The sequence below is a fragment of the Musa acuminata genome, chromosome BXJ3-5 (assembly GCF_036884655.1).
Source record: "Musa acuminata AAA Group cultivar baxijiao chromosome BXJ3-5, Cavendish_Baxijiao_AAA, whole genome shotgun sequence".
Classification (NCBI taxonomy): domain Eukaryota; kingdom Viridiplantae; phylum Streptophyta; class Magnoliopsida; order Zingiberales; family Musaceae; genus Musa; species Musa acuminata.
The window spans coordinates 5,852,912-5,865,479 of record NC_088353.1 but is presented as its reverse complement, the minus strand read 5'-3'; the positions used below and the strand labels follow the sequence as shown (position 1 = coordinate 5,865,479).

General features: G+C 41.0%; 2 protein-coding genes across 6 annotated transcripts; one reads left to right on the top strand and one right to left on the bottom strand.

Annotated features, from left to right (window-relative positions):
- The first annotated feature begins 180 nt into the window (after positions 1–180).
- Positions 181–8,865, top strand: LOC135583330 (malate dehydrogenase, cytoplasmic-like). Of its 5 annotated transcripts, none has more exons than XR_010496704.1 (10): positions 181–522; positions 933–1,091; positions 1,172–1,347; positions 2,021–2,298; positions 2,654–2,789; positions 2,867–2,978; positions 3,074–3,681; positions 7,510–7,614; positions 7,712–7,811; positions 8,371–8,865. XR_010496704.1 is itself a non-coding variant. In XM_065152056.1 (7 exons), exons 1-7 carry the CDS (start codon positions 417–419, stop codon positions 3,394–3,396), a joined length of 1,290 nt encoding a protein of 429 aa, XP_065008128.1. In that variant the 5' UTR covers positions 181–416; the 3' UTR covers positions 3,397–8,865. The 5 variants fall into 5 exon arrangements, 2 of the variants coding, with proteins under 2 accessions (XP_065008128.1, XP_065008129.1); XR_010496703.1 differs by having other exon boundaries at positions 8,308–8,865; XR_010496702.1 differs by having other exon boundaries at positions 7,712–8,865.
- LOC103984850 (squamosa promoter-binding-like protein 7) lies at positions 8,056–12,021 on the bottom strand. Its single transcript, XM_009402409.3, has 3 exons — positions 11,343–12,021; positions 11,145–11,263; positions 8,056–8,731 (listed from the first exon to the last, which is right to left on the bottom strand). Exons 1-3 carry the CDS (start codon positions 11,825–11,827, stop codon positions 8,274–8,276), a joined length of 1,062 nt encoding a protein of 353 aa, XP_009400684.2. The 5' UTR covers positions 11,828–12,021; the 3' UTR covers positions 8,056–8,273.
- Between the last annotated feature and the right edge of the window lie 547 nt (positions 12,022–12,568).

Sequence of the window (12,568 nt, the reverse complement as noted above, 5' to 3'; positions counted from 1 at the left end):
CTTTCTTTATGATTTTGTACGCTTGTGGATCCAAGGGAAGCAGTAGACAAACATACGTGAAGAACCCATAAACACATGTAAAACACACCAACTTACAATATTATGATTATGATATATATATATATATATATATATATATATATATATATATATATATATATATATATTGTGCTCCGATTTAAACATATATGAAGCCGAACCCAACGTTGCATCCTCGTCTCCTGCTTTCACTGCACGATGGTCGAAGGGGCAACGCGTGTTGTCGACTCCTTTGCTCTTTCTTGGGTGGTTTAACTTGGAATGTTCCTGGCTTGAAGCTGGAGCAGTCGGGAGTCCGTTCCATTCGCCCATTTATACATACGAATGGCGTGCTTGTGGCCTGCGACATCGGGGGTTGAGGTGCCTTCCTTGGGATCATGTCTTCCCTTTCCTTGTTCCAGAGAATCGTCGTCAGATGTGGCCTGACGAGCTGCCGTGCCATGGAGAAACAGCCTGTTAAGATAATGGTCACCGGTGCTGCAGGCAATTTTGAACTCTGAGCCTCTTCCATCATTCTTCTTCTTCTTCTTCTTCTTCTTCTTGTTGTCAAGCTTGGCACTTGCTTTTTCGTTTGGGTTTTTCCTTTATGTAGTTATGAGGCTTTTGTTGATGGTCATCTGATCATGTGTTGCATCAGCAGAGTAACCAAGAAATATCTAAAGGCATAAATAATTGTGATGCAGAATTAACCTAAGAGATTGATTGTGTTATTGTTTCCGAAGAAATTTCTGACATTGACCATTAATTATTTAGATTTGTCTGATTAGGTTTACTTAATCGAATTGGTTGTCCCAGAAATTATTGTTCGTTTCTGGAGGAAGACACTGTGATCTTTTCAGCCCAAAAATTGTTCGAGAGACAATAGAGCTGTTGACTTGTGTCTGCTTTTGTAGGACAAATAGGCTATGCTCTTGTGCCGATGATTGCTCGAGGTGTAATGCTGGGCTCTGATCAACCAGTGATCCTGCACTTGCTTGATATTCCACCTGCTGCAGAGGCCTTGAACGGTGTTAAAATGGAGTTAATTGATGCTGCGTTTCCTCTTCTCAAAGGTACGCAGTATCCTTCATCTGAAGTGAATCTTCAAGTAAACAATGCCTCTTGGCCAAATTTGTGTTGGTTCAACCAACAGGCGTTGTTGCTACAACTAATGTGGAGGAAGCTTGCGGTGGTGTCAACATAGCTATCATGGTTGGTGGGTTTCGTAGGAAGGAGGGAACGGAGAGGAAAGACGTTATGTCAAAGAATGTCTCCATCTACAAAGCTCAAGCGTCAGCTCTGGAACAGTATGCAGCTGCAAATTGCAAGGTATTCTTCCCGTCTCCTAATCTACTGTGTAGTAATTCCTAGTACAACCTAATATGTGGATATCTTTCCTAATTCCTTTGAGGAGTCATTGAGTAGGTAACAACTAAAGGAAAATTCTCTTTGATGAATTGCTTTTTAGCTATCCTTCAGTTGTTGCTATTATCCGGTTTGATGAATTACATGATCTACTTAAAATAATGCTAAGCAAGTAGGGTAAATCTAGTGCACGAGGCTCCTGTTGAAACAGAGGATCAAAGTAGGCTGTATCACCTCTATATTTAGAGAAATTATTTTCAAGATTCAAACTCTCATCTCTCGTAGGAATAGTCTTATTATTCAAATAATTCTAAGTGAACAATTTCCTAGAAGTCAAAACATGCAATGCTAAGCTTGGTATAGTTGATTGTAACTACATATCAAGTACTTGCAGCAGTAGAATCAGTCAAATGAGAAACCAGACCTAATCTTCAATGTATCTGCTCTTCTCCACAAAGACTTACATAAGTCTTTTTGTAGAATCATGAAATCTTAAAAGATTTATTTTTAGAAAAAAGAAAATGAGGACAAGACCATATGCATGACAATCTATGATCCATAAGCATGTTAGAGAAGGAGTGTTCTGAGATCTGACTCACCCACAGGCTGATGCTGATCTGGTTTGTGATCATCTCAGGTTCTTGTTGTTGCCAACCCAGCTAACACCAATGCTCTGATCCTAAAAGACTTCGCTCCGTCCATTCCAGCAAAGAACATCACATGCCTCACAAGGCTTGATCATAACCGAGCTCTTGGTGGGATCGCACAGAGATTGAACATCCATGTCAGTGATGTGAAGAACGTCATCATCTGGGGAAACCATTCTTCTACTCAATATCCTGATGCCAGTCATGCTACTGTCATCACCCAGGCTGGAGAAAAATCTGTCAAAGAACTTATTGCTGATGATAAATGGTAACATATACATTTTTCCAGAGATAGGCTTGTAGATAAAATTACTCTCCTCACATTTCTTATAGAATTTATTGGAACTACTATTACCATTCAAATATCTTTAATTGTGTCTGCAGATAGACTTTATTCGCTTGTTGTCTCTAGGATGCGTCTAATGAGGTTTTGTCCTTTTGGAGTGAAACCCTGTCTTTGGAAGAGGAATCACCTTAGACCTCTTACTATCACTGGAAAATATATAAATACTATATTATTGATTTCTCCATCGTCTTTTTTTTTATTGTTTAATGGTATCATCTCTTCTTTTTTCGCATTCCATAACTTAATCTTAAGGTTTTGCATCTTGAACTCATGCTAGGTTGCACGATGAGTTCATCGGCTTTGTGCAGCAGCGGGGCGCAGCCATCATCAATGCCCGTAAGCTGTCGAGTGCATTATCTGCTGCCAGTGCAGCTTGTGATCACATCCATGACTGGGTTCTTGGCACTCCCAAGGTTTGCTTCTGTGTGATAACACTCTATAAGGTGCTTCCCCGATGGAATGTGTTGACACTACTGCAACTCTGCGTCAGGGCACCTGGACGTCGATGGGTGTCTACTCCGATGGATCGTATGGTGTTCCTCCCGGCCTCATCTACTCCTTCCCTGTCACCTGCAACAAAGGAGAATGGTCGATCGTGCAGGGTAAGGTTATGCACGAACTCATTTGAAGTATCGGTCTCATCTTTACTCCCCAAGTATAATTCTTCTCCCCCTTCATTATGGTCTCCTGGGAGCAGCTCAGCTTGTTCAGAAACTGCAGGCCTGCGCATCGATGAGCCTTCACGAGCTGGAATGGATGCGACAGCGAAGGAGCTCATTGAAGAGAAGACTTTGGCTTATTCTTTCCTTGACTGATCTCGTACGTTTGACTACTGATACTGCTGCAAGAACTCAATTCCAAAGTATGACCTCAATGTTATCGAATACATTTTCTCAAACAAATTGGTTTTATGAGTATAATAAATCTAATTCTTTGAATGATCTATCCATTATAATAAAAGCATCTCCTGTTGTCAGTATTGGTGTCGAGCTTTTATCGAATGATTCTGCATCACCCTGAGAGGCCCATAATACTTATTGGGTCATATAGGGCCGCTCCAAAGGCTCAACAAGTTTGCGGTCTCTCTTAGGTCACGTTGGTACCACGTGACACGCGGCCGGAGAAGTTACAGGGAGCGGCCTATATAACCGGTCCGCGGACATCGATCCCAAGAAGCGAAGCCAAGCGACGGTGAGGTTTCGCCGCGAGCGGTACGTGCCGGCCTCTTCTCCTCGACGACGCGACGCCAAGGAGGACAAGGAGCGGAGGATCCTCTTCGTCGTCAGCCTCGATTGCGACCGCCAGGTCTCTGGATCTTTGCTCACCCTATTTCATGGTCGATCCATTTTTTGTGACTTTGGCGATCGTCTTTCCTCCATTGCAGCCACGCTAGGGTTGTTCTTCTTTCGCTGATGACTACCAGTTAGACTGGTCTGTGTGTTGGCTCTTTCAAGATTATCGTAGTAGTCATCGCTACACTTTCTTGCGTCGATCTTTGGTTTTCTGGTGGAAGAGAGGTTGTCGAGGGATCTCTAAGCATCGTTGTTTGGATGTCCTAAAGGGATTGAGCTTTTGTACCCAAAATGATGGGTTAGGAGTGAGGATAGAAAGGACGGAGTCGATTACATATCATATACACATGAATTTGGGGTTAAGTCTAAGATTATTTAGATGCTAGGCTAAGGTTTGATAGTGCGTTGACACCAATCTGGCTCTGTAGAGCTGACAAAGATTTGCTAGGAATCGACAGAGGTGACAGAAAACCATGGAAAGAGATCAAACAATCTTAGTCAACTGCAGGGTAATGACTACATGGATGAAGATGGAATAAGCACAGAAAATGGAAATATAAAGGACTCTCAGAATGATTGATAAACTTAGGAAAGTAGCATTATTCATGCATCGCATATTTGAACTTCATTACTTCTAGTTGATACTTGATGAAAATCCAGTTATCATCACATATATTTGGCTTCTCTTTTCTAATTGAAGGCCGACATATTTTCTAGAGGGTTCCTTATCTATCGTAGAGTGATCAATTGATTGAATCACATGACATCCTTGTGGGGTTTGCCGAGACCATAAAATAGATAAATCTACCCTCAAGTAATGCTTTAGGCTAACAATGGTTCAATTGATTGTTTCTGTTTTATGAACGTGATAGCTCATATTATTCTTGTAAATTCCTGCTGTGCTACCAAATCTAATTACATGAAAAAAATTTGGTTATGATTTTTCTTGTTTACTTGCCATGGTAATTTGAGGATTAGCAAGCTTTGATGGTAAAACCATCTTACAAGTTCAAATTGGAAGGGATATTTTGAACTATGCTGCAGTTGCCCTTTTTTTTCTATGATTCATAGGCCAAGTCTTTCAAGGTCACAATGCATCTTGAATTTGTTTTCTTTTAACTATTCTGCTTGCATCGTCCAACTAGATCTTGGTGCTAATGCACTTATTTATCTAAAAGAATGTCAAAAGTTATGATAAGATGTCATAGTTGTAAGCAACATATGAGTTCCCAATCACTAGTCCACGTTCCTCATTGCAGTAGGATGCCCTTGTATTTGTTGCATCGCCAGCAGGGCTCCGCTTAATGGTCTAATAGATTAATTTGATTGCCAACAGAGACCGACGATGTCCTACAAACATCGGATGTTTACACTAATTGTTGAACAGTAGCAGAACCCCCAATGGATAGTGGAAGGAGTTCCAAATAAAAACTTATAATTGAATTTGATCATGCTGTTACAGCTCTATCATTCGTAAATTTTCTTGTATATATTTCATAATATTTGTTTATTTTCTGGGAATGTGATAAAAAAATAATGTAGCACTACGTTGAACGGACTAATTGCATATTACTCATGTAATTAGTTACCCTTAATATTTCGATCCTTATATTTTAAAAAATTATATTATCATCCCTATAGTTACAAAAGTGAAACATCTAGGTTTATTTATCCTAATGTTATCGATTTTACCAACAAAAATATTAAAACAAAGAACAAAAAGAAAATTTTAACGTTTCAGTCAATGATGTCGGACAACAATAAGAGGTGAGGATCATTCTGTATCTGTGTCAGTGTCGACGTAGTTGCTGAGCGATGTTGCTCGGTGTCTACATCGATAATCCTTTCGTCGCTCAGTAATTGTGTCGATGCCGACGTAGATGCAGAGTGACATCGCTCAATAACTATGTCGATGCTAACACAAATGTAAAGTGATTCTCACCTCTCGTTGTCCTTCGTCTTCACCCAAAAAAATGTTAAAATTATTCTTTTATCTTTTGTTTTCGTTAGTAAAATCAATAACGTTAGAATAAATGAACTTACAAGTCTCACTTTCGTAATTATAGGGATACCAATATAATTTTTTAAAGTGTAAATATTATAATAGTAAAGATAATTAACTATAGAAGATAATTTTTAATTAGTATTTGCATTAAGCAAAGATCAGTATTACCGAGAGATTTGCTAAAGGATCGACTGCTCCTGCCATAGCCGTTCCTTTATGGAGCTGCTGCTGCCATCGCAACAGCTTTTGATCGATATACACCAACTTGCCTCGGTAATAACTAGCAAATTTTGACTTTGGTTTCTGTGCTTTGCTGTGACCATTGTAAGAAGGCTCTTCTTTTCTTGTCTCCAGATTCTAGTGCCTAGCATTAAGGCTATACCATTACTCAAAGCTAATGTGTTTCTGTCGGATAAATTCCCTCAATTTTTTTCATTTCTAGTCAAGAAAAGTTTATGGGATTTCCATGGGCTAAAAGATTGGATCGTCTCATTTGAAGTCTCACTAAACATCACTAAAAGCTCAATATTTTGATCTCCCTAACACGAACAAGCAGAAGAGGTACTGATGGTGCTGATTATTTGACCACACACCAGTTTTTTTCCCAACCAATAACCCTGTGTTATTATTTCTTTGAAAATGACATATTCACTGATTGGTGATAGAACTGACTGACATTTTCTTTTCTATACACTAGATATCTTACTAGGTCTTTTGCCTAATTTTTGTTGACTGCTACTGGGGAATTGGAAAGATTGGGGCAGTTTCTTTGGAAAAGATCTTATTTTGGGTTTTTCTCAAGCAACGTCCCCCTTTAGGTAAAGGTTTTTTCTAAGTAGTGTCCCTAATTCATAAACTATCTGAAGTATCTCTCACCAAATATTTCCATCAAATTTTTTCATCAGTTTTTCATCAAATTTTGAGCTATTACAGTGTTTCATTTGACTTATTTATAGTGTTTTTCAATAATATTTACAGTATTTTTAATAAGATATTAAAAATTATTAAAAATAGTATAAGTGATATCATATTATATTTCTTTCATTATCATTACTGATATCATATTTTTGCAATTAGACTTGTGATTGGTTTGATTGATATTAGGAGTCCATTTGGATCCATTATAATATTTTTGTTATGATGGTTAAAATATTATAATAAATTATTTTTTATTTTTATTTGGATGATGTTATTTTTAAACTATATAAATATGCTTTTGAATCCTAATATGTTATATCAAATTGTTTGTATATTATTTTGATTTTATTTAATTTATTTATAATGTTTTCAAATAAATTCATAATATTTTTATGACAATAGCCAAAATATTATAATAGGTCAAAATACTATAACAAACAAGAAAAGTATAGTCAATTTTTTGAATGACGGTTTGAATATTTTTTGAATTAAGAGTATTATTTGAGAAAAAAACGAAAAGGATATTCTATTTTAAAAACAATCCAAAATGATAATCTTTTCTAAATAAATCATTCGGAAAACACATGTTTTGTCTACTGCAAAAATGAAGACAGTTGAATAGATGCATCTTGCAGTTCCAGTAATGAAGCTGATGACCCCCAGGTTCTATGTTCCTAGCCCAAACTACACCATCATTTTACTGCTTAGGTCAAACGACAGCAGAAATATAGTATTGTTTGGATTATGATACTGACCCAGACTGACAGTTCCATCTTCCTAAGCCATGTCTCTCACCATACTTTTATGTTCTTGAGAACCAAGTTGCTGTTGGTCAAACCAGAGTGTTAGAGAGATAAAAGTCTCTAGATAGATCATATGTAGATCCTCATGTATGTGTGACGAACGGACATGCTGTAGGTGCTCACAACTGGTTCGCACATGGCGGCGGACCGAAAGCAGTGTTCCGGAGATGGTCCGAAAACTCTTTCAGAGCAAGACATGACCATAGTCTGCAGTGCTACGGTTTGCTTCTGCAGCACATCTATCTACTGTCTAATGCCACTTGTACTACTGCTATTTTCCATCTTTGTACCGTAGCTTCGTTATCCAAATGTTGCAGGGTTTCAGAAAGGCGCTTCCGAGAAGTCACCGACTCGTGCTCGACGTGGTACATTTGCAGAGTTACGCTGTCTATACTACCCTCTACGTAAGCCATAATAGTAAGTTTTCATAGACTACATAAACCCTTGTTTAGAATTAACTACCTTAATTTACCACAACAGGACTCCCTATTTTGGATTATTTACATCCCCACATACCCATCATCATTTTTTTTTCTAATAGAAAAATATCAGATACCCTATCCTCAACCAAAATTGGCAGCCTTCATTATGACCATATCATATCAATATTCAAGATTACACGTACAGGGCCGTAAAATTAGGGCAGCAACTTGAACAGACATTAGAAAGCTAATGCTAACGTTTAGAAAGACATAAGTGGACAAAGAACTGTCAGCTTAGGCAAGTTTCCAAGCCCGGACATATAGAAACTAGCAAATGTTTTGCAAGATGTAGCATAATGAGCATTGACCTAAAGCTAATTAGCTCACAAAAAATAGTACATAAAAATTAATCAAATGGAAAATTGCTTTGAGGTACTTGAGGTTTAGGGTTGAAACTTCATACCACGTGTGTTCCTGCCAAGGATTTCCAGATCTCACTGCTCTCCTCGTCATCCTCTTTTGACTTGCTCCTCCTCCCTGAAACAATCTCGAAGGAGTCAGGCATCTGCATGAGGTCGAGCGTCACATGGCCTCCAGCTCCCTGCAAACGACTCCAACCATCAGCATGCGGCGGCATCGGCTGTGGCGTTGCTTGGTGCTGTATATGTGACCAGAAGACGGGCGGCTGCTGCTGCTTTACAGAGACCATGGTGTGCCATCCACTTCCATCAGCGAGCAGCTGCCGGGCCAGCACGGCAGCGCGGTTCTCGGCTATCAGCTCGTTGAGTGCGGCGCTTGATCGGGATGAGAAGTCGGATGTCGCAATCCAAGGAGAAGCCTTGGATGACAGAAGAGAGAGAGCACAACCCGGGGAAGCAGACAGGTATGGGGCCATGCCTCCGATGATTGCGCTTTCTGCACACAGATATCTTTCCAAGTTTAAAAAATCTTGGCACAGCAGGATGTTAAGATTAGGTTAAAAACATTGCATGAGATTCCAGAGAAGATACTGCACGTTTGCACATGATAAAACTCAAATTTAGCTGGTTCCTCAAAGCTGAGTCACATATTCTTAGACTACATACCGCATGTTATAAGCAACTTCATCTGATCAAACTATAATTTGTGTTGCGCAACATCAATCACCTCTTTAAATTGCTTGACATTTACTGAAGGAGCATGGATGTTAAATCTTTACGGTTTCCATAATATGAAATTATGTTTAGAATATCAATAACAATACCTTTGTGTCAATAGTGTGCAACAATAAACTTTGCCCGTCTGAATGTTTTGCTGTTCATGCAAATAACTGCTCCTAGTATATTTGTCCCTTTTGGAACTCAACCTCTTAATCGCTATTTACATAAAATATGATGTTATAAATTAATTAGCTCATGGAATGTTTTGTGTTTTGGGTTCTCTTCTCTTGTTGTACCTACTGTCATTACATCTTCAGGGTGAATGATTCTAAAAGAAACTTATGTTTGACACAAGATCAGCAATTTCTTTGGAGCTTGGAGACTTCTGCTACTGTTTTGGCATTCATGGACATATAATGAGTAACTATTCTCCTCCTTACACTACGTAGATAAATTATGCCAAGTGAAACCCTAAATTCTTGTTCCTATATGTCTTAAATTCCATTTACCTCATGTTTTTAGTAGAATTCAAGTAGCATGCAAAAATTAACTTGAAAAACAAGAAGACTATTCATCTTGGCCTCATAACTAAGATCTATAGGACCGATCAACTTTTTCCCCTTTTGGCTAAACATAATTGGATTTATTCTGGCCTTCAGCAATCGTAGCATTACATTCATATTTGTCTTACCATGAGAAACTGAGTCTCATGTTTTCACATAGGGAATATTGAGTTACATGGTTATGATTACTAAAGCCATGAAACTTCAATCATATTACTATGGAAGAAGTTGAGATGTTTACAACTAATGACTTCAACTAAAGGTTACAAGGGAAGGCTTTTATTTTTGCAACAACGTGGTTCCATCAGATACTAATAGAAAAAACAGTATTCATTTGCAATGTTAGCAATAACGCAGAAACCTTGCAAGAACAAGTAATCGATTGTATAAATTGGATTAACAGATACTTAAGAGGTCAAAGGTAAAATAACATCGTACATCGTACTCGCATGCCTATGAAAGTTAGAATAGTAATTCTTTTTACGGAAAATAACATCGTACATATGTTCTACCATTTGGGTTCATTCACCCTAACTGTATTATCCAGCATTTTGTTTTACAAAAATCTCTCATAATTTCACTTTTGAGTTACTTATAATGTGAATTCTTCATATCTATATTGCAAACAGGAAGAACGAAGGTTCAAGAAATAACACAACAGTGGCTGTTCTCCCTCCTATGCACAGAAATATTCTACTGAACTGCATGGGTTACATCAAAGTTCTCCTAAAGATGAATTCCTAGGAACCGAGTCAGCTACCACTTTTCTTCTCCTACTGTGTCAGACTATACACCTTCGATATCACTCTCGAAAGAAAACATAGTAGCTGCAATGAAGCCAGGAAACCCTTTTTAAGATCTCAAAAAGCCTTCTCACAGAAGCCAGTTTGCATTACTATCCGGCATATCCGGGGTAAGCACGAGGGTGATTCATAGCGACACACCAATCTCGGAACTAGGCCATGCACTTTCACTAAAGTGGAAGATAATCTCTGAAACATGCAGGTTGTCATCAGCGAGGAGCAAATTCACCGAAGGAGGTAGAGCATTGCGATGATATGATTGCTGGACCAACCAAAATCAATAAAGATGGCTTACCTTGGCCAAAGACTTTGAAAGGTCAAATCCAGAGACTGACAGGCATGGCCCCCACCCCCACTGTGCCAGCAAATGCTACTGATTCGACAGTCACCTTTTTTGTCTTCTTCCCCCCACCCCCATTTAGATACATGTTACGAACCCCAACCAAACCCTAACCCTGACCCTATCTCTACCCTAATCCTAAATCTAGCCCTAACCCTTACCTAAAGGATCTACTTTTTAAATATTGTCCACTCAACCCACTTTAGTCAAGATCGCTTTCACGGCTTTATGTTCCATCACCAGCTCCCGGTTCCCCGGTGTCAATCCTTCTCATAAATATATCCAACGTTCTCAAAAGAATAAGACCTTTCTCCCATGTGCACTGTACTACGTTATGGACACACCACTAATGGCAAATTTCAATTGAAATTGCAGGGGCTGACCTACATAAAATTCTAAACCATGCGATAAAAAGGAAAGAAACAATGGAGACGACGACCAGAGGAAGCTGGGATTGTTGTAGCCTGAAGTGGTTGTACCTACCTAAAGCAGGGTTTCTGGTGATGGGCTCGCTGCTGTTCTTCCTTCTGCGCTCGTTGTGCCCCGCCAGCCGCCTTCTGCAGCTCCTCTTGGAGTCGTCAAACTCGGATATCACATGAAACCTGCATCAAGTTTCCAACCGTTTTGAGTTCTTGTGGTGGTGAGTACAGTTTCTTCTCGCTAGTTTTGTGGCAGAACGACCTGCTGCACTGCTGACAGAAGCGCTGCTCGACGCCGAGCACCACCACCCTCGGAGCCTTGGAGTGCAGCTCGCACACCTTGTGCCGCTTGTGGTACTCCTTCTCGTCCACCAGCACCTTGCTGCACCCGTCCACCTGGCACCTCGGCGCCGCTGCGGGCCTCTCTCGCTTCATGGCGGCGACCCCGCTCTCTTCCCCGTAGTACTGCCTCTTGCCCAGCTTCAGGCACGCCAGGTGGGCGTGGTGGCGGTGGTCGTGGAACTGCGAAGCCCGGTGGTCCCCGCTGCTCTCTGCCACGATCTGATGGCCGGAGAAGGGCAAACAAGTGGCGGCAGCAGTGGAAGAAGAAGCGGCGGCCGTGGTATGAGTGGGGCGGGCTGCGACGTAAGAAGAGGACGAGGCGACGTGTGACGACGTCCAGTTCCCGAGCTCCCAGAAGTCCCACGAGGGAACTCCACTTCTCCCCGCTGCTCCCCCGTTCTCCATCACTCTTGCGGCTGCTGCTGCTTTGGAGTCACAGGGTAAGAGTAAATAGTACAGGTTTGACGCCCGGAGACAAATCTGGGGGCTTCTCTCCCACTTGCAAACTTCCCTTTCTCAACACCGATGCCGGTCTCCCTTCGACAGGAGGGACGCGCAGCTGACCAGTCACTGGCGACTGTTTCAGTATACCCAACCACTCAGGGTGTGTGTTATAATGGGGGGGAGGGGAGGGATGAGGGGAGGGGGGGTGGTGGTCACGTGACGGGGGCACTGTAGGTGAGCCAGCGCAACGCACGTGTCTCGGTGGGCCCGAACACGTGGGTGGAGGTGATTGATGGGTTCGCTTGCCGAGACAGGTCAGAGTCACACAGGTTCATTGAACGAGGAGTTCTGACAAAAGCAGCCCCGCGAGATGCATCCATCATGCTGTCATCCCTCCAGAGAGGAAGCTTTGGGACTACGATTCGGTCGCCCTCCCCATGTGGATGAACCGCCATGATCACGTCCTCCTTGTAACTGTGTGCCTCAACCATCTGCAATTACACGTATTCTCCACCCCTGGAATACGGCCCGGAGTTGTTTCCTGCGGAAACACGAAGGATCAAATGCCTCCCCCCAAAAGAGAACTCGGTACTCTCGTTGTGGCGATACAATGGGATCCACGCTCAAGTACTAACATTCAACGTGAGGAGGTGAGGCTGATCTGTACGTACCACCAGAGAAGCGAAATCTTTTGGATAAGGC